Source organism: Xenia sp. Carnegie-2017, unplaced genomic scaffold (assembly GCF_021976095.1).
Source record: "Xenia sp. Carnegie-2017 unplaced genomic scaffold, XeniaSp_v1 HiC_scaffold_13, whole genome shotgun sequence".
Classification (NCBI taxonomy): Eukaryota; Metazoa; Cnidaria; class Anthozoa; order Malacalcyonacea; family Xeniidae; genus Xenia; species Xenia sp. Carnegie-2017.
In genome coordinates, this window is record NW_025813436.1 from 787930 (window position 1) to 815714 (window position 27785).

Genomic DNA, 27785 nt, shown 5'->3' on the forward strand with positions numbered 1-27785 from the left:
TGTGAATTCATGAAGGAGTTATGTATATCTTTCACCCTAAACTAAATTTTCATTTTTAGGCTAACTGCCTTTAGGAAAACATTGTCGTTGATGGTAACTTTCATGGTGCTTACTTAAAGGTATGAATTTGAACATACAAAGCCTAAATATAGCTTTCAAATAAAAGCCTTTTAAAAAAGTGCTTCGGTATCAATTTACAATTGGTGTTAAAATTCTTGAAGAATTTTCGCTGTTCTATAGTTGTTGTGGATTAAAAATAATGTCAGTTATCGAAAAATTTTACTGATATTAATGCTTTATTTTACTGTTGTTACACTCCTTTCACAATTATACGACCTTTGTAGTTTTTGTTCACATTTTTCTCACAAAGCCGTATGTATATATATATACATATGATAATGATAAGGATTCTCTGAATCCTTATCATTATCATAATATGCCTGTTACCAATTTTCAAATATATATACATATATATATGTGTCATATATATATATAGGAAGTTTATAAGTGATGACTCTCCGTATAAAATAGTGCTCGATGCCCGAGAGCAGAGCGTAAACATATGTAGCGATGTCGAAAAAAATCACGAAAACTACAGATTTATCCCGACAAGCCTATTTTGTGATTTCTCACTCTTCAAGGGACACTAGTGCTGTTTTATGGTTTCTGTGTGTGATGATGTTCCATGAGATGTCGTGGTCAATGTTGCCGTCTTTAAGGGTCCAAATGTGCTTACTGAGTTCGGTCGAGTTTTGTAGTTTGTTTTTTTTTGTGGCGGACAGAGTCAGTGTGATTTCTATGTCTAGTTTTAAATTCGTTTTCAGTAAGTCCAAGGTACGTCTCAGTTCTGTTATTGTCCTTGCGTTTCACAGTAGCTTGGTAGACGACGGATGATTGTAGGCAGTTTCCGTTAAGTGGGCAGTTTTGTTTTAAAGTAAATGGTTTGAGTATTTACATGTTTGTAAATGTAGATCGCCTAAGTTGGTATAGTCCTGAGAAGAACTGTTTTTGTTGTTGTTGACTGACGTTTTGACAACCTTAGCGAAAGTCATCTTCAGAGTCATTTTGACAGTCTTTCTCAGGACTATACCAACCTGGACGATCTACATTTACAAACATGTAACGATACTGCCGGGTTCAAACCATTTACTTTATTACGATCATTTGGACGACAGAGCAAAAATACACTCATATTGCATTATTTTTTCGTCTTTTCTTGTGAAGCCGCTTCAGATATTTATTTCAATGCTATGTTAAGGTACCATATTTTAGCTGTTAAAAAGATCTTATAGCAACTCGTAGTCTTCGTAACGAAATGCTTGACTGTTTGTAGATTTTCACTCAATAGCATTATGCTCTGATGCTTTTATTCAATTCTAACAAAAATTTGCTTCAGTATTTTTAGTTATAACAACACAAGAGGATCAGACACTATTTTTCAGGTAAAGTTTACAACTATACTAGAAGCGGCTTCTATTTTAACTCATCATTAAAAGATTTATGAATTTAAACATTGCTTATTCTTGAACACGGAACATCACGTCTATTATTGATCGTACTCGAAATTTTTTATGTGGTTTGTAGAATGCGGCTGGAACCATTCACAAAATGGATTTTTCGTTATTTTCTTTATCTTATGTGGTAAGTGGTTCTTTTATACTTCATTATCAAGAAGTTGTAAGAAATTTTATGTGTCCAGATAGCGAGTTTTTCATAGACATGGAAATTTAGAGAATCTAAACAGAAGAAAAATTTATGTCACAAACTTTGATATTTTTTCTTCACTTTAGTAAATTCAAAATATAAACAAAAGTTATCTTTAAATGATTATTTCTGTAGAGGTAATTTCCTTGTTCAATCAAGTAAAATATTCTGGTAATGCAAAGAATTGTCTTTGTGAGACATGAAGTAAACAGACATTTCATTTTTTCGTGCCAACTATGAAAACGAATTGAATCAGGAACAATTTATGTATTGATGTCATCATTGCATTGCAAAAATAAAATAAGTTGGCATTTATAATAACTATAATCAACATCTGAAATAATTATTTCTTTATAAAACATAGTACAATGCTATAAAATTAAATGTTTGTAGTGCATCTTTGTACTGTTTATCCATGTCCTACATATTTTCAATTTTGATATCAGTAGTGAATTAATTGCAAGTGAATTTGCAAATAAGGCCTAAGGAATTGAATTTTTAGTAAGGTAAAAATGCGCAAAGCCTTTTTTAGAAATTAGCTTGCAAGCGAGTCTCGTTGCTTGTTTAAGTTTAATTTTTTTCAATTTTATTCACACTCCTCATATTGGCCATTTAAAATTGCGAAATTAATATATTTTGAGTAACGCAATTGATTTTATGCAAAAGCTTACCAAGATGGAATGTAACGGGTCAAGTGGTTTTCGTCGTTGCATAGAGCTATTAATAATACGCCTAATATAATTTTCGATGGAACAGATGTTCATATATATATATATATATATATAAGTTTGAAAATTTGTAATCCAGGCATTGAATACATAAAAGATAAACGTTTCTCCGGACTTTTAAATGATTTTTATTGAGCTTTCGACTCGTTGCTTCGAGCCTTCATCAGAATGAGGATATTTATTATTTATTTACACGTGCTTTTAGCTTAGAGACGTTTAGAGCGTCTAATTGGATTAGTGGGTGGATTAATTTGATTGGATGGGGTGAAATGCGTTGCCATGGGTTTTGGTATGTTGTTAATATTATTGGTGTTAATAATATTAGAGTGTAGTGTTTTGGTTTTGGTGTTGTTTGTAGTTTTTGTCCTTTTCTTTAGTTGTGAGTATATGATGGGTATGTCGATATGTCTGTTTATTGTGTCGTTGTCTTCACTGTACCAAGCTTCTTTAAATTCGCGTGCGTGTTTAGTCTGTGCGCGTCCGAGTACTTTAGTTTCTGTCCAGTCGAATGTGTGGTTGTTTCCGTGGGTATGTTCTGCCGGTAGTGAGTTCGGATCTCGTCGTTTTATGGCGTTTTTGTGTTCTGTGAGTCTTGTTTCAATTTTCTTAGATGTTTGTCTATGTATTGTTTCTTTGAACAGTCTTTACATGGTATCATGTAGATCCCGTCAGTTGTATCATGAATTGTTGTTTTGTCTTTATGTTTGGTGAAGCATGATTTGAGTTTTTGTGTAGGTTTGTGGGCGACGTTAATATTAAATGGTCGAAGAAGTCTGGCAGTTATTTCTGATGTTCCGTTTATGTATGGTAATGTGACGATTTTTTACTGTTTCGTCCGGTTTTTTGTTGCTTTTGTCGGTTTGTGTTTTGTTTTGTATTTTGTATATAGTTTTGTTTATGAAGTTTCTAGGGTAGTTGTTTTTAATAAATCTGGAGTATAAGTAGTTGCGTTCTGTTTTTTGCCTTCTTCCGTATTACAATGAGTGTTTATCCTGTTGAAAAGTGTTCGAATGCAGCTTATTTTGTGTTGTGTTGGATGATTGCTGTTGAAATCGAGTATTTGGTCTGTGTGGGTGGTTTTGCGGTATACTTGTGTGTTTAGTGTACCGTCATCTGTTCTGGTTAGTAGGATGTCGAGGAAGGTAAGTTGTTTGTCGTGTTCTTCGTCTTTAGTAAAGGTAATGTTCTTTGTGGTATTGTTTATGGTGTGTAGGATTTGTTCAGTTTTATCTTTCTTGACTATGGCAAAGATGTCGTCGACATATCTTTTCCGTAGTCTGATGTTTGTGTTGTTTGTGACTGATTGTGTTTCGAGGTGCTGCATGACAGCTTCTGCGAGGATGGTATATAGTGGTGATCCCATTGGTGTGCCTGAAATTTGTCTGTAGTATGTGTTTTGGAAGGTGAATTCAGTGGAGAGGCAAAGGTTGAGTAAGTCTAGGATGTCATTTTTGTCTAGTTGTGTTGTAGCTTGCAAAGTTTTGTCGTTTGTGAGTAGTTCGTTTGTAATTTGTTTGGCAATGTCTAGTGGTATGGATGTGAAGAGTGATGTCACGTCGTAGAATATCATGATTTCGTCTGGTCGTAGTTTAATGTTTTCAATACTGGTGAGGAAAGTGGTGGCATTTCTGATGGTGTGAGGTGAATTTTTGACTAATGGATACAGAATGTTATAAAAAAAATTTAAACAAAGGATTAAATTACAACTTTAAAGACGCGAACAAACTTGACTACGTTGCCGACCTGGACTCCGCTTTAAAGTACACCAACTTAACAGACCAAACGAAAGAAGAAATTCGTCACAAAATCAAAAATAACCTCTGCCACAAACCACCTGTCACCCTAAACTACGAAGAACTACGAGCAATTAAAAACCTACAAAACGACGCCCAAATAATCATATTACGAGCTGACAAAGGACGCAAAACAGTTATCATGGAAAGATCAGAATACATCGACAAAGCCAAAACCCTCCTACAAGACACCACCACCTACGAACTTCTCCACACAGACCCCAGCAAAACGACCACCAACCGCATCAACCACAAACTGAAACAACTAAAAGACAAAAAGAAACTAAACTAAAACGACTACAGAAGAATCCGACCCAATGACGCATCCACCGTCAAATTCTACGGACTACCAAAATCCATAAAGAAAACAACCCACTTCGACCTATCGTATCGCTTCCAGGATCACCTACGTATGAACTTTCAAAAGATCTTTATAACATTCTGTATCCATTAGTCAAAATTCACCTCACACCATCAGAAATGCCACCGCTTTCCTCGCCAGCATTGAAAACATTAAACTACGACCAGACGAAATCATGATATTCTACGACGTGACATCACTCCTGCACTTGGGACACAGGACGTACGGTCACACATTGTATGGATTGTATTTTAGAGTCACCACAGTGCTCAAACCTATAAAGGTGAGCTTTGCATATCGCGAACACGGTGAACGTCTCCATATGAGACTCTCTACACAATCCGACAGTGCTCAAACTACGCACGCGCAGTGAGCGTAATATATATATGTGTGTGTGTGTGTGTGTGTGTTTTTGTTTCTGGAAGTAAAGCTACCAGATATAATTTTTTGGATCAACGCAACGTTTCAAAAGTAAACGAATGTCAATTATCTAACTTAAAATTAAGTAGCATTTCGTTCTCTAGTCTGAAAAGATTTATGAATAAATGTTTAGTGCATGTCTAAAATGCGTGTACACATGAGATTGAACAACGTTCTCGTATTTTGATAATATTGTTTCCCGAACTGACAGAAAACCTTATTAAAATTATCTTTAAATAATCATAATATGCTGGTTTCAGTAACTATAGCACATTATTTAACCTAGGGAAAAATCTATAACTTGAAACAGACTTTCATACGATTTTTCGAGTCGCGAATTTCTGAAGCCATTGCCTGCAATTTTCCAAATATAGCTAGAACAACTAATATGACGTCAGTGTCCGCCCAACAAATTGTTGTGTGTAAACGTACCTTAACTCTTATTAGATATTTAGTTGTGGATTCAGCTTTTTCAGCACCCATTACTCTCTGATCAGTATCAGGTTGTTAGTAATAATCGTTTGGTCAATGAGCTCATTTTCTTGTGATGTTTGTCTGTGAGTGACTTGGTCTTAATGACAACGAACTTTGCAGTCATCTACTTGCACAGTATATTGCACTTTAACTGTTTTTCCTTACAGAGATTGAGCACAAAAAAGATTCTTGTTTTAAGAGTAAAAAACGGGCTTGCTTTGTTCTATAGATAACTCCAAACCTTACCTCTAGCCATAAACCTTTAGATTGTCCTAACTCTAATACACCTCCATTAATGTCGCAAAGCCATTTTTGATAAGCATTGCAAGAATATTATTTTTATTTATTGTTACTTCCTATAAATGTAAATATTTTTCCTATTAATAAATTGCCCTTAGTGTCTATACCTTAATATCTCTATCCTTAGGATATCAGTTTCCTTATTATTTATTATAGATTTAAACTTTCATGGATAAGTGACTTATGAGCAGTGCCAATTTACTTTGAACAGATGTTTATGCTTTAGATAAGATTTAAGGGACAAAAAATGTTGCGTAATTGCTTGGCAGACTTATTAGCACTTACTGCAGTAAGCTCTTATCAGTATGACTGCGTTTAAAGCAGATTATAACATAAATCATTCACAATCCTATTTTTTCCTTTTTCAACTTCTTAGTCAATTTGCAAATAAACTTTTGATACCGACACTATTATAAAAGTAGGCTATAATGCAAGCTAGAAGAGAGTTTACATTAGTAACATTTTATCTCTCAAGTAATTCGATTTCAAGGCTTAAATACTTCTGACAAAAATCTTTTCCAAATGCCACTTTATTTATGACTAATTTTAGTGTAATGAACCACTCTTTTGACAAAATTAGTGACGTAATTAATTTCATTTTGAAGAAAAGGGTATTTTTAAAAGAACGTCATGTTGCTGCTAACAGAAATGTGACATAAAACAAAATGTTTTACCTTCAAACCAGATCAACTACTGAATTTTGACCTTAAAATGTTCATTATTGACTTTGGATACCTTTCAATTTGTTGTATCGCACAATCGTTTTTTTCAAACACCTATTTTAAGCACTCGTATGCAATATTTGGCTTTAAATGGAAGAAGATTTACATTAATTGGTCGATTAATTAATGCTTTTCTTGTACATTATCATATTAATATCATTAGGTGTACAATGCAGTTAATAGTGGTATACATCCACGAGCACAACAATGAGTTATAATTTTATCTGAAGATAAACAGATAGTTATTTTGAAAAATACTATTCATGAATTTTCTGTTAAAGTATAAAATATTTACTTGGATGTAAAACAATGGACGGCATGACGTCCTTAAAATTGCACTGACCCATTTTTCTCCAACTCACATGATATTTAACATTATACTTCAAGATAAGTAAACCAAATCAATAAAATGACTGAGCATCCTAGTTTTGAATTACTGACTAAGTTTTATTACAAATTTATTGACAGAGTAAAATGTTTGTTAACTAACTTTAATAGAAATCTTATAAAATTTGACAGGTACTTCTTCTCAAATGAGCTCCTGTGGCAAGCGCAAGATTCTCGCTGGATCTCAGTCTCCACAGTCTCTCATTGTAGGAGGAACAGAAGCGACACCAAACTCTTGGCCATGGATAGTTAGTTTGACTCGAGGAGGCTCTATTCATTGTGCAGGATCAATTATTAACAAATATTGGATTTTGACAGCAGCTCATTGTCTTGTACAATCAACAATGCCTGCAACGTTTTACTCCGGAATTACAATAAATGTTGCAGATCATAGAACAGACACAACTAGTGTTTATGAATACTCTTTGACGTCAGTTGCCATGTATATTCATCCTAAATATTACACAAACGGACCTGTATATTTTTTGGACTATGACGTTGCTTTGTTGAAACTGCCAACACCTTTGAACTTTACCGAACGTGTGCTGCCTGTTTGTCTTCCTAGTCGAGATGATATTTTTAACGGAAATGATACATGTTTTGTGATTGGCTGGGGACGTACTGCATCTGGCTTCACTTCTCCATACTTACAACAGGTGAAACTTGATGTTATTAGTCTTCAAGAATGCAATAGTTCTAGATTTTTTAACGGGAGAGTCTCACCAAGGTCAGTCTGTGGTGGTCGTAGATCAGGTGGAGTCAGTGCATGTAATGGTGATAGTGGTGGTCCCTATCAATGTAAACGCAATAATACTTGGATACAATTAGGGATAGTCTCTTGGGGGGCAGGATCGTGTGAGCAAGCTAGACATTACAGCGTGTTTATGGATGTCAGAAAATTCTTGGAGCCATTTATTGAAACAATTCAAAGAGGTAAAAACAAACTTTATTTTATTCATTAATTCTATTCAAAAATTTTTTTCTACAATCAGCAGTAACGAAACATGATGGATTTTAATGTAGACAACAAATGAACATATCGCTAATACGATGGAAAGAATTTTACAGCTCCAAATTCTTTATTAATGTAATGAAATTTCAGTAAAAGATATAAGCACAGAGTAGATTATCGCATAATTATCAACAAAACTTCAAGTGATATCACTGATATACAGAAAAGTATTCTACAAATTGCTTTAGTGTCAAAGATTGATGACATTTTGCTAATGTTTTAACTTTGATGAAAGATAGACAGAGCTTTTACACAAGCTGTTGAATATCTCACCAAAAAATTTTTTCACTTTTGATTTTGTTTTTTTTAAGTTATTTAACACAAGAATATTTGAATTGTTTTTGTAAAGAGGAAGAAATTTACAATGTTAATTATTCAAGTAGTAATTAATTTGTAATGTAAATTCAATAAATGAGGTAATATAATTTGCAAGAATTTCTTTTGTAGGTCAGAACACTAATCTAACCATGTACTACTCAAGAGCAATTGGAGTTGTGTTTCAAAACTTATCAGAACTATATTCCTCGAATCTTTCGGTTATTTTAACGAATAATGGAGAATTTTCTGATATCGACATGGTTGGATATTTTCAAGCACTTCCTTATCAGATTGAGCTTGTGAAGCAAACAACCTTAATTGATCTTATTACTGTTTCCGGACACCAAGATTTAACTTCAAATACGACGACAATACAACATATTGCTTCTGTTTTTGTCCGGTATATATGTATCCTGTATGCTGATTTTAGATCTGGAAGATCGGGCAGACGTACTTGTAAGTATAAACATGTTAAATGATGCTTTTAAAATACTAATACGACATAATTTTTATGAATACTTATATAATTGCATTAATTTTTACCATATGCCAACGCTAATTTTTCTAGTATAAACCAGTTATAAACATGTTCAACAAACGTTAGCATTAGTTTGATTATAGTATTTGTTAGTTATTAGTTATCACTTCACAGGAAGTTATTTTATTATCCACAAGCCGATCGAGCGCTTAGGTATTACGGTGCTGGTGTTTTTTGTAACTGCGGTATATTAATGATAATGATAGTTAAAATTGGGATTTAGTTTAATGGAAAAAAAATTAATCGTCGTGAACGAAAAAAGGAAGAGATAATTTAAAATCATATAACAGTGCAGTAAGTGTTCAAAACATTAATGACATCTTTAAATTATAAGCATTTGTTGTTATGGGAAAAGCCTTATGCTTATTCCTTGCTTAACTCCTTACCGGTGTTTTTTTGTAACTGCCGTATAGAATGATAATGATAATTAAAATTGGAATTTAGTTTAATGAAAAAAAGTTTACTCGTCGTGAACGGGAAAGGAAGAGATAAGTTAAAATCATAAAACAGTGCAGCTAGCCTTCAAAAGAATAATGACATCTTTAATTGATCCGCATTTGTTGTGATGGAGCAAGCAAATGTTTCCTCCTTGCTTAAATCAGAATATAAACACTGCTAAGATTGTCGAAACGTTAGTCAACATCAACAGCAACAATCGTTCTCAGGACTCTACTATCGTGAATGATATATTTCTACTAACATATAACGACGTTTCCTGGTCTAAACAATTGACTTTATACACACCTTGCTCATATTAACTTCTCAATTAAAAACAGAATTAATTGACTTGTAAAGAGTCTCCTCTAACGCGTTTATCGTTTGTTTTCCAGTTACACCTGATTCCAATAGTACGATTGGTGGAGCTGGTAAGAATTTTACTTTTAAATTTTTTAAGATTTGTGTTTTTAATAAATAATAGCCTAAAGTTTCTTTGTTAAAAATAAAAATAGAATGATATTCGTATAAACATTAATAAAAAGTGTTCCTTTTTTTATGCAAACGTGTTTATTCATTGGGAGCTATAGTAGAAATCGTCAACATATAAATCTTTTAATAAAATTTGGAAAGTACAATAATCAAAAATCTTCTTTAACTTGGAACCCATTTATTAAATATCCAAGTTTGAACATATTTTGCTTTGTTTATAAACTGTTGTTCTTGTAATAATTATAATGAAGGATTCTGAAACATACAATTCATTAAATTGATAAATTCTAAAAGAGGAGTATGAAAAAATACTTTCCATTTGAATAGGTAGTTGTTCCTTTGAAAATGGCATTAACAATTCCAGATGCACATGGAAGAATGTTAATTATCCACTTGACAACTTTGATTGGACCATCCATTCAGGCTCAACACGAAGTTCGAGCACTGGACCTAGCTCAGACAGAAGAGGATCGATTTGTGGTAAGTCTTTTATTAAAATACATGTTTTAATGGTTATCCTTAAATAAAACGCTGGAATTAAATAAAAGACTCTAAAGTGAAGAAAGCACCTAATTTTTTTGAATTATACAAAAAACTTAGTTGCAATTCCATGTAAAATGCCATCTCAGTTGACATAGCTTTCCAAAATTTTATTCAATTTTCGCAAATATTTTAAAAAGAGTATAAATAATGTTATTATTGACGAAATTGAGTGCAGCCGGGGAAGTATTTTAGCCTAAATTAGCGATATTACTTTAAAGTGGGAAATTCCGACTATAAATAGAGTACATACAAAGAAGCAAGCATTAAGTAACTATTCCTATTAGTTTCCCAACACAGTTACATCTACATACACTTTTCATAAGTTAAGAATGATCATGGAACCACGACTGAGCAACCGTACACTATGAAAGTTTCCTAACAATCGCCGCTTTTCTTCTCAGATTGTTTTAATAGATTCTATTTTTTCTATATCTATTAAAACAAGTAATTAAGACAAGTTGAGCTACGCTCCAATAAATAAGATGAGAATTAATGGTCTACTGTGCTTTAAGAGAAGAAGATTTCCTTTTAGAAAAACACAAGATTCTATATATTCACTTAACGATGCATGATGTACAAGGCAAAAGACATTTATTTGTGCAGAAAACATTAGTAGTCTTATACAGTGTAAAAGATTACCAACAACACACCATTGAGAAGATTAGCAAACATTCTCATGGGTTAGTAACCAATGGTGGCGCAAAAAGTCAAGCATTATTTTTCACATTTGTGTATTGCTAGCTAGCAAGCAGTGTTGTTATTTAATGCATGAAGCATCACGTTTGCTGTTTATAACAAATAATTCTACGATCGACAGTATACATTGCCGATTTTTTGTTACTTTGCTAAAGCGTTTTTAATGCAATATTTCAACTAATGAAGCCTATTGTAAACATTCTTTTTAACAATATATAAATTATGTTAATGTTGAACAAGACAAAATATTAAGAGGTAGCTAAGAGACAGTAAAAAACGGGTATGCTTGGATGAAAATGAACTTTTATTTAATTATGTACAAAAGAAAAACCACTTACACTTCACGACGAAGATAAACGAAAAATAATTTAAAAATGCGCATTAGAAGATATATCAACTCTAGAGCAACCATGCTGAAGTATCGATAATTATGGAAAGTACGAACTAAGCACGTCAACATTATATTTTACTTCGTTCCAACATCCAGCCGGACCTTACCCTCTTTCGACAAATTTATCCAAAGCTTTCAAATTTGATATGTTACACATGTATTGATCCAATGAAAACCTCTTTGAAAACGTACATATGCAGTGATCAAAGAAATTAGCAGCTATATGGCGACATAAGCGGCGAAAAACGACAAAAGAACACTGTGGTTTATTTTTATAAAAATACGAATGTTAGTAAAGACCATCTGTTTTAATTTTTTGCACAAAATGTCAATGAGTATTTTACAACATTTTGCAATCAGATGGACATAACAGTTCAAAATTCAATTTTGACAAAAGTCAAGCTTTTAGGTAGCCCGACAGTGCCAATAATAGGAATCAAAAAATGAAGTATTACAAGCGGCTCAACTTATATCAGAGTTGCCTAGCAAATAATTCATAAACTAGTTGAAACAGTAAATTTAGGATAAATACAGCGCACTGGAAAGTTAGCCAGCTAAAACATGATATCTGGTGTACCAGCAAGAATGCGCTCCAAGACGTCTTACAGTGATATCTAAAAATTTCGAGAGATTTAGTATGTTCAAAGACCATGAATTTAAACTCTATGTTGGTTATAGCGCTAAACAAGTCGCTTCCTCAGTAAGATCAATGCCATGTAGATTGGAAGAAAGTGCTAGAATACACATTAAAAGATGACAGCCTAAGTGTTTGCCCAACAGTTTCAAGTGTTGAATATCGCAATGATATGCAGAGAAAAACATAAATTTTCATTCCTGTTTGGTTATTATAACTACTTACATGCAAATAAACTACACGAAATGCCAACAAAACTGATTGCTTCCTGTCAGCTTCTGAAAGGAAACATTGGCATGTTACGAAAGACCCATATTTTAATTAGGAATTACATGATTATGCAGGTAAAAAGTTTTTGCATAAATTTGAATGAAAAATTGAAATGGATCACTATGAATGATATTTATTGCAGAGAGATTACGAAATGCGTTGCTTTGGTGAGATTATCTAGACAGTTTGAGGCACAAGACGTGTTGATTAATATGTAGGACTCTTTTGTTTGCTATTTATATCATTAAAATGTATGGTTCGGTGAGTAATCGTGCGAGCATTAAAAAGCGTTTTAAAATTCAAAAAAAGAGTTTTTCCCGTCATTATACTTGATCAAATTATGAGGTAAAGCAACGAATTTGTTTAAAGCATCAGTTTGTAGCTCATGAAAAAAATCTTAACAAACGCAACAATTAAGGCAATGAATATCTTTCATGATGTATAATAGATAATCTCAGAGGATATATCACAGAAATGCCCAGAAATAATTTATCTACTTAAACATATATACTTAGAAATAATGAGAGCAACGTTTTGGTTGGTAAACCAATTACAGAATTTATGCAAATATCTCTCTTGTACTAAGGATATTTCACATGGAATAGTCTTCCCAACAATATTATCCCCTCGCTTTAATTAAAGGGAAATTTGATTGTTTTTTTTATATAATGCAGTCGAACCCATGTCTTTTCGTTTACTGTTTCCAGAAGTACAAAACAATTTCACTTCTTTACTATCGTACATACTTTTTATTTCTCTAGTAGAAATCCAACGGATTTTGTCATTGGCATTTTACAAACAGTCTTTGCATCCCTAAGATCAATATATATTGAGAAAATCACCACTCTGGTCAAATGTCAATTTTGCATAAATCAACAACTATTCTTGGAAGAGATTGAATTTTTTATTTTCAAAGAAAAAATTACGTGAAACAAAAAAGAACTCTTTAATTTACTGTAATCATGCATTATTTAAAAGTGATTGACATTGTTTTGTTGACATACAATGGACTTTATTTTACCTAGCTTCCTCCAAAACACGTTTTTAACTATATTTTGTCATTTTTGACATTAGAGCTATGTCGACACTGCCATTTCAGGCGGGTTTTGATTCGGGACTTTCTTCCCAGATTAAGGAATTTGCACATATACCTTGTTGTTTGTAATGGTTATTTTACCCCAAAACAATTGAAGTCAATTACAATAAATGAAATGTATACAAATTCTTATGCAGGTCTATGACTTAAATAAAATTTTAAAAAAAATGTAGTTTCAAAAAACGAAAGTGTTGTTAAAAAAAATTTCTTGACTTGCCTAAAAATGTCTTTTAGGAAAATACATTTACATTGAAACATCAGGTCCCCGTGTGCTGGGTGATAAAGCATGGTTGGTTAGCAACTACTTTAATACAACAATTAAATGTTTTACATTTTGGTATCATATGTATGGATCAACAATTGGTTCTCTTAACATATACCAACAATATATGGGAGGTAAATTAAAGCTGTTGTGGACATTAGTTGGCAATAGGGGACATCGATGGAACAGAGGTCAAGTTACAACCAACTTTACCGAAGCAAAAACGAGGGTGAGTATAAATATCAATGTTCTCAAACTCTGCATAACAGAGTACCAAAACACTTAGTTTCAACATTGAAAGAGTATTTGGATTCCTAAAATGGTTGGGCGGGAGATGAGAAGATAAACAGTTCCAAGAAAAATTTTCAATTGTTTGTTCACAGTTCACAAATAATTTCATCCTCTTCCATAACTCTTCAACAAGTTAAATGTTTGGCTGTAGCCTTCCCCAGAAAATCATTTTTCTATCCCTTTTAAAAGTTTTTTTTATCTTGTAACGTCTTTTAAATTTTGAATGCTAATGTAGAATTATAAAGGAGTATTAATGTCTTAGAATGTATATCTATGTCACAAATGTTACAAACTTATATCCCTGTAAGCCACGTGTCTCCAGACCAAAATTTCGTTTGTTCTCAATAAAACATTGCAAATCAACTTTTTGGCTGCCCTTTCTGGTTTCAAAAACATCGTTCTTACTTTTTTCAACACATTTTCTACCCACTTTCTATTGAAAGATCAAACAATCTTTTTTAGCAACTAAACTTGATGTTGCATGTATTTATTCACCTATGACTTCAAGACTCAGTGCACTTATAGATTCAAACTGCTCATTTGGCAATGAAAAGTGAAAAAATGCATATATCTAGCATTACATTACTAAATTGCATAATCATTTTTTAGTACACTTTGCATACTAACTTGTAAAAGTTTGAATATGCAATAAAGTAAACAATGTCTATCAGAATCACCGTGCAGCATTTTATCTTGCTGAAAACTTGCTAAAAAAATGCTTAATTGCTTTTTTTGTAGATCATCGTTGAAGGTGTTCGTGGCTCCAGCTTTACGGGTGATATTGCTCTAGATGATTTTGTTTTTCTTAATGGCTCATGTGATATCCATCCCACCTATGCCGAACCACGTTTTATCGGTAAGTTATTTTATATAATGATAAGTGTTGCTGGATTTACTATGAAATTACTTGATTTTTAAGAAGTATTTCTCGTATTTTCTATATAGAAAAAAGAACTGCAATGGTTATTGTTGATATATAAATAAAATTTTTAATAAATTTTAGTCTTTGTTAACTAGTCAAATTATCCCTAAACAACAAATGAAAGCTAGCACAAATCTAAATAAAAAAACGGTTTCAGAAAAAAAGCTTTGACTTTTACGGAAAACATTGTTTTTTAAAGAGGCATTAGATTTAATGAACCTAGTTTTGTCTTTTTTTGTTGTAGCAATTGCTACGAACATTGTAACCATGCAACATTCTTGCACACATGTTGTAACAATTCCCTATAGTTATCAAATTTGTTAGCTTTTGAATTAAAAAACTCATTTTTATCAACAATCTTATTAGATAGTCGTATAGAGATGACGCATGTTCCTTTTACTTTTAAACGATTTTCTATAAAATTTCAATTTTATAGATACTACATCAACAATTTCCCCAACTCCGATGATTTCCTACGGTAAGTATATATATAAATTTAAAAGAGCTTATTCGTTACTCTTTTCAACTCGTGTGTCAAATGAAGGACATACATCTTTTAATTTTATCATTTACCCATACTTTACCCTTATGCAATGATGTATTATGGTACGAGTTTCTTATTTATGACTCTTTTCTAAAAATTTTTAATCCTTAGAGTTTTGCTTGTTAAAAACAAAAGAGTTGTTTTCATTTTTTTGTACCAACTTCCTATTGAAGAACAGAATTAATTGACTTGTGAAGAGTTTCCTCTAACGCGTTTATTGTTTGTTTTCCAGTTACACCTGATTTCAATAGTACTATGCAGAACTGATAAGAATTTTACTTTTGAATTTTTCAACATTTTTGTTTTCAAGAAAAAATACGCTAAATTTCTTTTGTAAAAATAAAGATAGAATAATGTTTTTATAAACATGAATAAAAAGTGCTTTTTTTATGCAATCGTGTTTGTTCATTATGAGCGATAGGAAAGTCGGTAAAATTCACATTCATTCTTGTCAACATATAAATCTTTTAATAAAAGTTCGAAAGTACAATAATCAAAAATCGTATTTCTTTAACTCTGAGTCCATTTATTCAATATCCAAGTTTGAACATTCTTCTGCTTTTTTATAAACTGTACTTCTTGTGATATTTATAATCACGGATTTGAAACTTACAATTCATTAAATTGATTTATTCTAAGAGGGGATTATATAAAAAATACTTTTCACTTGAATAGGTAGTTGTACCTTTGAAAATGGCATTGACAATTCCAGATGCACATGGAAAAATGTTAATTATCCACTTGACAACTTTGATTGGACCATCCATTCAGGCTCAACACTAAGTTCGAGCACTGGACCTAGCTCAGACAGAAGAGGATCGATTACTGGTAAGTCTTTTGTTAAAGTACTTGTTTTGTAAGTTATCTTTAAATAAAACGTTGGACTTAATTAAAAGCGTCTAAAGTGACGATAGCACCTAAATTTATTTGATTTATATAAAATCTTAGTTGTAATTCCATGTAAAATTCCATTTCAGTTGACATAGCTTTCCAAAATTTTATTCAATTTCAGAAATTATTTTAAAAGGGTGTTATTATTGAGGAAATTAAGTGCAGCCGGGGAAGTATTTTAGCCAAAATGAGCGATATTACTTCATAGTGGGCAATTACGATATTAAATAGAGTACATACAAAGAAGCAAGCATTAAGTAACTATTCCTATTATTTTCCCTAACACAGCTACATCTACATACACTTTTTCATGAGTTAAGAATAATCGTGAAACCACGACTGAGCAACCGTACACTATTAAAATTTTCTAACAAACGCCGCTTTTCTTCTCAGATTGTTTTAATAGATTCTAATTTTTTCTATATGTATTAAAACAAGTAATTAAGAAAAGTTTATCTACACTCCAATAAATAAGATTAGATTTTAAGGTCTATTGTTTTTAGTAGAAGAAGATTTCCTTTTAGACGAACACAGATTCTATATAATCACATAACGATGCATGATGCATTTAAGGCAAAAGACGTCTATTTGTACAGAAAACGTTAGTAATTTTATAAAGTTTAAAACATTACCAACAACACGCCATTGAGAAGATTAGCAAACATTCTCATTGGTTAGTAACCAATTGTGGCACAAAAAGTCAAGCATAATTTTTTGCATTTATGTATTGCTAGCTAGCAAGCAGTGTTGTTATTTAATGCATGAAGCATCACGTTTGCTGTTTATAACAAATAATTCTACGATCGACAGTATACATTGCCGATTTTTTGTTACTTTGATAAAGCGTTTTTAATGCAATATTTCAACTAATGAAGCCTAATATAAAAACATTCTTCTTTTTAACAATATATATTATGTTAATGTTGAACAAGACAAAATATTAAGAGGTAGCTAAGAGACAGTAAAAAAAGGTACGCTTGGATGAAAATGAATTTTTATTTAACTATGTACAAAAGAAAAACTACTTACACTTCACGACGAACATAAACGAAAAATAATTTAAAAAATGCGCATTAGAAGATATATAAACTCTATAGCATCCATGCTGAAATATCGATAATTATGGAAAGTACGAACTAAGCACATCAACATTATATTTTACTTCGTTTCCACATCCAGCCGGACATTACCCTCTTTCGACAAATTTATCCAAAGCTTTCAAATTTGATATGTTAAACATGTATTGATCCAATGAAAACCTCTTTGGAAACGTACATATGCAATGATCAAAGAAATTAGCAGCTATATGGCGACATTAGCGACGAAGAACGGCAAATAACACTGTGGTTATTTTATAAAATACGAATGTTAGGGAACTAAAACGTTGCGGACAATGGTGAATCCAAAAAGGATACGGCGACGTGTCAAACGAAATCCTAATTTTACATACCATCTGGTTTTTTTTTGCGCTAAACGTCAATGAGTATTTTACAACATTTGGCAAATCAGATGGATATTACAGTTCAAAATTCAATTTTGACAAAAGTCAAGCTATGCGGTAGCCAAACAGTGCCAATAATAGGAATCAAAAAATGAAGTATCACAAGCGGTTCAACTTAGATCAAAGTTGACTGTCAAATAATTCATAAATTAGTTGAAACAGTAAATTTAGGAGAAAGTACAGCGCACTGGAAAGTTAACCAACTAAAACATTATATCTGGTGTACCAGCAAGAATGCGCTCCAAGACGTCTTACAGAGATATCTACAAAATTTCGAGAGATTTAGTATGTTCAAAGACCATGAATTTAAACTCTATGTTGGTTATAGCGCTAAACAAGTCGCTTCCCCAGTAAGATCAGTGCCATGTAGATTGGAAGAAAGTGCTAGAATACACATTAAAAAGAAGACAGCCTAAGTGCTTGGCCAACAGTTTCAAGTGTTGAACATCGCTATGATATGCAGAGAAAACATAAATTTTCATTCCTGTTTGGTTATTATAACTACTTATATGTACATAAACTACACGAAATACCAACAAAATTGATTGCCTCCTGTCAGCTTCTGAAAGGAAACATTGGCATGTTACGAAAGACCCATATTGTAATTAGGAATTACATGATTATTCAGGTGAAACAGTTTTTGCATAAATTTGAATGAAAAATTGAAATGGAACGGTATTAATGATATTTATTGCAGAGAGATTACGAAATGCGTTGCTCTGGTGAGATTATTTAGACAGCTTGAGGCACAAAACGTGTGGATTAATATGTGCGACTCTTTTGTTTGCTATTTATATCATTAAAATGTATGGTTCGGTGAGTAATCGTGCGAGCATTGAAAAGCGTTTTAAAATGCAAAAAGTTTCTCCCGTCATTATACATGATCAAATTATGAGGTAAAGCAAAGAATTTGTTTAAAGCATCAGTTTGTAGCCCATGAAAAAATTCTTAACAAACGCAACAATTAAGGCAATGAATATCTTTCATGATGTATAATAGATAATCTCAGAGGATGTATCACAGAAATGCCCAGGATAATTTATCTACTTAAGGATATATACCTAGAAATAATGATAGCAAAGTTTTGGTTGGTAAACCAAATACCGAATTTATGCAAATATCTGTCTCGTACTAAGGATATTTCACATGGAATAGTCTTCCCAACAATATTATCCCATCGCTATAATTAAAGGAAAATTTGATTAGTTTTTTATATAATGCAGTCGAACCCATGTCTTTTCATTTACTGTTTCCAAAAGTACAGAAAAATTAGTGAAATGGTCACTTCTTTACTATCCTACATACTTTTTATGTCTCCAGAAGAAATCCAACTGATTTTGTCATTGGCATTTTACAAACAGTTTTTGCATCCCTAAGATCAATATATATTGAGAAAATCACTACTCTGGTCAAATGTCCTCTCTCCGGGCAGTCAGTCGGTACGACTAAGACTGTTTATGGTTTGGGTTTGCTTTTGATGGCCGATCTTCAAGCCGCTCTGTTGCTTGCGGCCGTCTTCCTTGGTTTCTCTTCCCTTCGAATAGTTGTGAGAACAGCAGTTGTCTTGGGAGTCTTTCCTGATCCATCCTGTGTATGTGCCCCAGCCAACGAAGGTTTCTTTCTATCAGAGTATCTGCCATCGAGTGGAGGTTAGCACGTTTCAGGATTTCAACATTCGTGATCTTGTCCTGCCATTTGATGCTCATGATATCTCTCAGCTGTCTCATCATGAAAGCATGTAATATCTTTACCTGAGTTCTGTAGATGGTCCAGGTTTCTGCTCCATAATGGAGGGTTGATAACACCACAGCTCTGTGGATTTTGCATTTTACTCTGATTGTCACATACCTATTGTTCCACAGTCTTTTCTGGAGCTTGCCAAATGCTGTACTTGCCTTCCCTATTCTGGCCTTCAGCTCTTTCTCTATTTTTGAAAAGCTGGAAACAATGCTTCCAAGATATGTGAAGTCCGTGGCTTGGGCAAGCGGGATTTGATCGATGGTGATGTCTTGTGGCTCAGGAGAGGGATTGTAAAGTTTGATCGGCTGATACAAGCACTCTGTTTTCTTGATGTATATCTTAAGGCGGAACTGGGTATCAGCCTTTGATAATCTGTTAACAAGCAACTGTATGCCGATGCAGTGTGAGCCACCAGAGCACTGTCGTCCGCAAACAGTATCTCTCTGACAAGGTGTTTTGTTGTTCGTGATTTGGCCTTGAAGTGGGAGACATTGAAGAGATCTGCAATGTGTCTTGTCTGGATGTAAATCCCTTTGTGAATGTCTTTAAAAGCCACATGCAGCATATTTGTCAGGTAGAGCGAGAATAATGTTGGAGCAAGAACGCAGCCTTGCTTCACACCATTCGTCACGGCAAATTCTGCTGAAATATCTTTCCCTTGAATTACTTTTGCCTGCATACCATCATGAAGCTCCCTCACCAGGTTTACAACCTTGTCGGTGCAGCCAAACTTCTTCAGCACACTCCATAGTGCTTCCTTGAGACTATATCAAAGGCTTTGGTAAAGTCAATAAATACAGCATAGAGCTCCATATTCTGTTCGTTAAATTTTTCTTGAATTTGGCGGAGGCAAAAGACCATATCAATAGTACTTCGATTTCTCCGAAAACCACACTGTGTCTCAGGTAGTATCCGGGTACATATGTACTTCTCTAAACGGTTGAGGATCACACGCGCCATGATCTTTCCAGCAATCGAAAGGAGAGAGATTTACCTGTAATTGCCACATTCTTTCTTACTGCTCTTTTTAAAGATGGGAACAATGTTAGCATTCTTCCAATTTTGTGGCATAACATCCTCTCTCCAGATATGTAATATCAGTTCATGCAGCTTCTCCATTAGTCTCAAGCCTCCGTGCTTCCAGACCTCGGTAGGGACTCCACATCCACCAGGGGCTTTATTTTCCTGGGTACGGGTGATTGTCGTCAAGAGTTCATCAAAGCTCGGAGCAACATCCATGTCTGCATCAGGGCTGATATTTGGTAGTTCATCTAGAGCATCTCTGACCACAGATCCTGGCACATTCAGTAGTTGGAGAAAGTGCTGAGCAAAACGGTTCAGGGTCTCCTCCTTTCTTGCAGCACTGTCACACCATCTTGGGCTAGAAGCTGAGTTGTTCCTTTCCTGCGTGGTCCGTAGATCTCCCTTAGGCCGTTATAAAATGCCTTCATGTCGTTTAGATCCGCTGCTTGTTGTAATCTTTCAATTTCTCTTCCCATCATTTTGACTTCATGTTCCGAGTGTACTTTTGAAGTTCGCTGCGTGCTCTGGCAAGGCGACCGGTGGTCGCACGGGTTTTACGTTGTAGTTCTTGTGCTTTTGCCTCGCTCCTTTCATGAAGCAGTGCCTTTAGCTTAGCATCGTCCTCGTTAAACAAATCCTGGTGTGTCCGTTCTGCTTTCTAAGAATTCTTTCCGCAGTCTCATACACAGTTCTCTTCAGAAACTCCCACTCCTTCTCAACACCAGCATCCTCATTTACTGCGTAGTCCAGGTTCTTTTCCATCTTCTCCTCAAACTCCTGTTGGCACTTGGGGTTCCTTAGTTTTCTCACGTTCAGCTTAGATGGAGGCTTTCCTTGGGTTCTCCTTCTTAGCGGTCTCACCCTCAGCACCTCTCATCACCCTAGTGACAAGGACATCGTGCAGGTCTTTCTTTCTAGTGATCGCATAATCCAGGAGGTGCCAGTGTTTCGACCTCGGGTGCATCTAAGTAGTTTGATTATGAGGCTTGTGTTTGAAGACAGTGTTTGTGATGACAAGCCTGTACTCCGAGCAGAATTCCAGTAGGAGTTCTCCGTTGGAGTTACATTTGCCGGTGCCCTGTACCCTATCACGTCAGGCCAGTTTTCGGCTTCTGTCCCAACTCAAGCGTTAAAATCACCAGCAATTATCAGCTTATTGGTGTTTGGGACATTCTTGATTGTGTCTCTCAGGTCACTATAGAACTCCTCTTTGTTCTCATCAGGTTTTGTTAAAGTCGGTGCATATACACTCACAATGGTCATGGAACATTTCTTTAGCAGTAGCAATCTCATATTCATGATTCTAACAGAGATCGGTGTTGGATCGTGCTCAAGGCTCTAAGCTATGGCCTTTTTCATAGCAAACCCCACTCCAGATTCTCTTCTCTCATGCAGAAACTTCTTCTTTCCACTCCAGCAGAAACTTTTACCCTCTTCTACGATGCTGTCATACTCTGGCAGCCGAGTTTCACAAAGAGCAGCAATATCAATATTATATCTACTGAGCTCCTTAGCAACTAATGCTGTTTGTCGTTCCGGTCTTTTTGAGTCTTCTCTGTCCATCAAAGTTCTAACATTCCATTCAGCTAAACTCACACGCTTCCTGTTGTTACCTTGAACTCCTAGCTTACTTATCACTGGGTGCCGGAGGGAGCAACCCAGCGCGAACCTTGTTGACCCGGGTGACGTTCGAGCCGGTATTAGAGTTAGTAATCTGTGCCATTTCCATAAATCTGCTTTCGAAGATTTTTAGTGGCTCCTGGCTTTCGCGACACCGTGGACACTCTTTCGGCAGGTAGGAAAAGTGATCCAGCGGGCAAGAACAGGTCGAGACACGCTAGTATTTCCACCCTTCTGCAGCGGCTGGCCGGAAAATAAGTCTGTCTATTTCCGCCTTTAGTTTGGTGCCACGGTGCAACCTTGGATTCGCCCTCTGGGCTTTAACAGATATTGTTTTAGTTCTGTATGGATGTCCAAGTACATCCTCCCCATAAAGGGGGGTTGTCAGTTGAGTCGCCCGAACCACCAACAGGTGATACCGGATTTGTGGGTTACCGGTAGCAAGACTATTGTCCTGACCTGATTATGGTCAAATGTCAATTCTGCATAAATCAAAAATTATTATTGGCAGAGATTGAATTTTTTATTTTTAAAGAAAAAATTACGTGAAACAAAAAAGAACTCTTTAATTTACTGTAATCATGCAATATTTAAAAGTGATTGACATTGTTTCGTTGACATACAATGGACTTTTTTTTACCTAGCTTCCTCCAAAACACGTTTTTAACTATATTTTGTCATTTTTGACATTAGAGCTATGTCGACATTGCCATTTCAGGCTAGTTTCGATTGGGGACTTTCTTCCCAGATTAAGGAATTTGCACATATACCCTGTTGTTTGTAATGGTTATTTTACCACAAAACAATTGAAGTCAATTCCAATAAATGAAATGCATATAAATTCTTATGCAGGTCCATGACTTAAATATAATTTGAAAAAAATTATAGTTTCAAGAAACGAGAGTGTTGTTAAAAAGAACAAAAGAAAATTTCTTGACTTGCTTAAAAATGTCTTTTAGGAAAATACATTTACATTGAAACATCAAGTCCCCGTGTGCTGGGTGATAAAGCATGGTTGGTTAGCAACTACTTTAATACAACAATTAAATGTTTTACATTTTGGTATCATATGTATGGATCAACAATTGGTTCTCTTAACATATACCAACAATATATGGGAGGTAAATTAAAGCTGTTGTGGACATTAGTTGGCAATAGAGGAAATCGATGGAACAGAGGTCAAGTTTCAACCAACTTTACCGAAGGAAAAACGAGGGTGAGTATAAATATCAATGTTCTCAAACTCTGCATAGCAGAGTACCAAAACACTTAGTTTCAACATTGAAAGATTATTTAGATTTATAAAATGGTTGGGCGGAAGATGAGAAGATAAACAGTTCCAAGAAAAATTTTCAATTGCTTGTTCACAGTTCACAAAAAATTCCATCCTCTTCCTTAAGTCTTCAACAAGTTAAATGTTTGGCTGTAGCCTTTCCCCAGAAAATCATTTTTCTATCCCTTTTAAACGTTTTTTATCTTGTAACGTCTTTTAAATTTTGAATGCTGATGTAAAATTATAAAGGAGGTTAATGTCTTAGAATGTATATCCATGTCACAAATGTTATAAACTTATATCCCTGTAAGCCACGTGTCTCCAGACCAAAATTTCGTTTGTTCTCAATAAAACATTGAAAATCAACTTTTTGCCTGCCCTTTGTGGTTTCAAAAACATCGTTCTTACTTTTGCTCAACACATTTTCTACCCACTCTCTATTAAAAGATCAAACAATGTTTTTTAGCAACTAAACTTGATGTTGCATGTTTTTAATCACCCATGACTTCAAGACTCAGTGCACTTATAGATTCAAACTGCTTATTTGGCAATGAAAAGTGAAAAAAATGCATATGTCTAGCATTAAATTACTAAAGTGCATAATCGTTTTTGAGTACACTTTGCATACTACCTTGTAAAAGTTTGAATATGCAATAAAGTAAACAATGTCTATCAGAATCACCGCACAGCATTTTATCTTGCTAAAAACTTGCTAAAAGAAATGCTTAAAAGCTTTTTTTGTAGATCATCGTTGAAGGTGTTCGTGGCTCCAGCTTTACGGGTGATATTGCTCTAGATGATTTTGTTTTTCTTAATGGTTCATGTGATATCCATCCCACCTATGCCGAACCACGTTTTATCAGTAAGTTATTATATATAATGATGAGTGTTGTTGGATTTACGAAATTACATGATTTTTAAGAAGTATTTCTCGTATTTTCTATCAAGAAAAAAGAACTGCAATGGTTTTTTTGATGTATAAATAAAATGTTTAATAAATTTTACTCTTTGTTAACTAGTCAAATTATCCCTAAACAACAAATGAAAACTAGCGCAATTCTCAATAAAAAAACGGTTGCAGAAAAAAAAAAGAATTGACTTTTACGGAAAACATCGTTTTTTAAAGAGGCAATAGATTTAATGAGCCTGGTTTTTTTTTGTTGTAGCAATTGCTACAAACATTGTAACCATGCAACATTCTTGCGCACAGGTTTTAAAATTCCTATAGTTTTTAAATTTGTTAATTTTTGAATTAAAAAACTCATTTTTAGCAACAATCTTATTAGACAGTCGTATAGAGATGACGCACGTTCCTTTTACTTTTAACGATTTTCTATAAAATTTTAATTTTATAGGTACTACAGCAACCATTTACCCAACTCCGACGATTTCCTACGGCAAGTATATATAAAATTTTAAAAGAGCTTATTTGTTACTATTTTCAACTTGTGTTTCAAATGAAGGACATACGTCTTTTAATTTTATCACTTACCCATACCTTACCCTCATGCAATGATCTATTATGGTACGAGTTTCTTATTTGTGAATCTTTTTTAAAAATTTTTCTTCCTTAGAGTTTTGCTTGTTAAAAACAAACTAGTTGTTGTCATATTTTGTACTAACTTCCTATTTAAGAACAGAACTAATTGACTTGTGAAGAGTCTCCTCAAACGCGTTTATTGTTTGTTTTCCAGTTACATCTGATTTCAATAGTACGATTGGGAGAACTGGTAAGAATTTTACCTTTGAATTTTTTTAAGATTTGTGTTTTTAACAAATAATAGCCTAAAGTTTCTTTGGTAAAAATAAAGATAAAATGATGAATGGTTTTATTTGACGTCTTAAAAATTTTTTAATAAATTTTAATCGTTGTTAACCAGTCAAATTATCCCTAAACAATAAATAAAAACTGGCGCAAATCTCAAGAAAAGAAAGATTTTAGCAAAAAAGCTTTGACTTGTACGTAAAACACTGTTTTTCAAAGAGTTAACCATTTAATGAACCTTGTTTTGTATGTTTTCGTTGTAGCAATTGCTACGAACATTGTAACCATGCAACATTCTTGCACACAGTTCTTAACAATTCCCTGTAGTTTTTAAAGTTGTTAACTTTTGAATTAAAAAACTCATTTTTATCAACAATCTTATTAGACAGTCGTATAGAGATGACGCACGTTCCTTTTACTTTTAAACGATTTTCTATAAAATTTTAATTTTATAGGTACTACAGCAACCATTTACCCAACTCCGACGATTTCCTACGGCAAGTATATATAAAAATTTAAAAGAGCTTATTCGTTACTCTTTTCAACTCGTGTTTCAAATGAAGGACATACGTCTTTTAATTTTATCACTTACCCATACCTTACCCTCATGCAATGATCTATTATGGTACGAGTTTCTTATTTGTGAATCTTTTTTAAAAATTTTTAATCCTTAGAGTTTTGCTTGTTAAAAACAAACTAGTTGTTGTCATATTTTGTACTAACTTCCTATTTAAGAACAGAACTAATTGACTTGTGAAGAGTCTCCTCAAACGCGTTTATTGTTTGTTTTCCAGTTACATCTGATTTCAATAGTACGATTGGGGGAACTGGTAAGAATTTTACCTTTGAATTTTTTTAAGATTTGTGTTTTTAATAAATAATAGCCTAAAGTTTCTTTGGTAAAAATAAAGATAAAATGATGAATGGTTTTTTTTTGACGTCTAAATAAAGTTTTTAATAAATTTCAATCGTTGTTAACCAGTCAAATTATCCCTAAACGATAAATAAAAACTATCGCAAATCTTAATAAAAGAACGATTTTAGCAAAAAAGCATTGACTTGTACGTAAAACATTGTTTTTTAAAGAGTTAAAACATTTAATGAACCTAGTTTTGTATTTTTTCGTTGTAGCAATTGCTACGAACGTTGTAACCATGCAACATTCTTGCACACAGGTTTTAACAATTCTCTATAGTTTTTAAATTTGTTAACTTTTGAATCAAAAAACTCATTTTTAGTAACAATCTTATTAGATGGTCGTATAGAGATGACGCCTTTTCCTTTTACTTTTAAACGATTTTCTATAAAATTTCAATTTTATAGATACTACAGCAACCATTTCCCCAAATCCGATGATTTCCTACAGTAAATATATATAAAAATTTAAAAGAGCTTATTTGTTACTCTTTTTAACTCGTGTTGCAAATGAAGGACATACGTCTTTTAATTTTATCCCTTACCCATACTTTACCCTCATGCAATGATCTATTATGGTACGAGTCTCTTATTTGTGAATCTTTTTTTATAACTTTAAATCCATAGACTTTTGCTTGTTAAAAAAAATAATTGTTTTAATTTTGTTATACAAAGTACATACCAGTTTTATTTAAATGAAATGCAGAACTTGCAATATAATGACAATTGAGGGACAATATATATGTACTGTTTGTTCTACAGCCACACCTACCTCAACAAGCAGAATTGGTGCAAATGGTAAGGGTCGTACTTTTAAATTTGGTTATATAAACATTTAATTAATGTGTAAAAATAATTTAAGTGTGTGTATGTTACTTAAAGCTCTGGTCATTTTTAGAAAAATTCAATTTCGTTATTATTGTAAAAACAATTCCTCTGAAATTTATTTCTGTTTTAGAGCCGGGAATCAATATCTGTTCTGCTTTATCAATAAGTTCAATAGGACTGTTGTGTCTCCAAACTATCCTAATGGCTCAGGAAGTAGGACCTGTACTTTGACAATAAGGCAGCCCCTAAACATTGCAGTGAGGTTTAATATCTCAATTATTAACCTGGCCGTGGTGAATGTATTGATAATTCTTTTCTTTTTCCTTTGATAGGTTTTGTGAAAATTTCGCGTGAATGCTCAATACAATAAAAATTATAACACATGAAAAATAGAACATAATCTACAAATAAGTTTTAATGTAACCGAAATTCTCAAATATTTAAAATAATTATTCGTAGAAGTAATTCTATGCTAACCATAATGTTCTTTGAATGATTAACAATCGTCGCACAAAATATTAGGAAAATTCTCCGTACCAAAAAAGATGCAGTCAATTCTTTTAAAACTGTATAATAAATGTGTAAAGGAAAATAAAACATGGTTGCCATAACAACGCACAGTTCATATTTCTAAAGATCGAGTGTGTATGATCAAACTAGGGTTTTAAGTGAAGATTTCCTGAAACACTCGAATTTCCGAATAACTGTAGGGGCCTTATTACTCATTAAATGTGTTTTGTTTTTAGGATTGCATAAGCTACTGGAAACCAATGAGTCAACTCGCTTTGTTTATTTTTTTGTGAATAACTCATCAATATTGAAATGCATTTACAATGACTTCAGTAAAGTTTCACAATTTAAAGATTTTAACGTCTATTGCATTACAATGAAATATT

The 27785-nt window shown here is 33.4% G+C and overlaps 1 protein-coding gene across 2 annotated transcripts; it reads left to right on the plus strand.

Annotated features, from left to right (window-relative positions):
• LOC124459516 (MAM and LDL-receptor class A domain-containing protein 1-like) lies at window positions 1–27500 on the plus strand. Of its 2 annotated transcripts, none has more exons than XM_047008968.1 (20): window positions 1–119; window positions 1397–1442; window positions 1585–1641; window positions 7022–7822; window positions 8349–8675; window positions 9588–9623; window positions 10012–10164; window positions 13549–13805; window positions 14606–14723; window positions 15226–15267; window positions 16009–16161; window positions 23068–23324; window positions 24126–24243; window positions 24737–24778; window positions 25076–25111; window positions 25602–25643; window positions 25941–25976; window positions 26824–26859; window positions 27020–27151; window positions 27222–27500. In XM_047008968.1, the coding sequence occupies exons 4-19, from the start codon at window positions 7036–7038 to the stop codon at window positions 27118–27120; spliced, it is 2541 nt and encodes an 846-aa protein (XP_046864924.1). In that variant the 5' UTR covers window positions 1–119; window positions 1397–1442; window positions 1585–1641; window positions 7022–7035; the 3' UTR covers window positions 27121–27151; window positions 27222–27500. The 2 variants fall into 2 exon arrangements, with proteins under 2 accessions (XP_046864924.1, XP_046864925.1); XM_047008969.1 differs by having other exon boundaries at window positions 27020–27146.
• The last annotated feature ends 285 nt before the right edge of the window (window positions 27501–27785 follow it).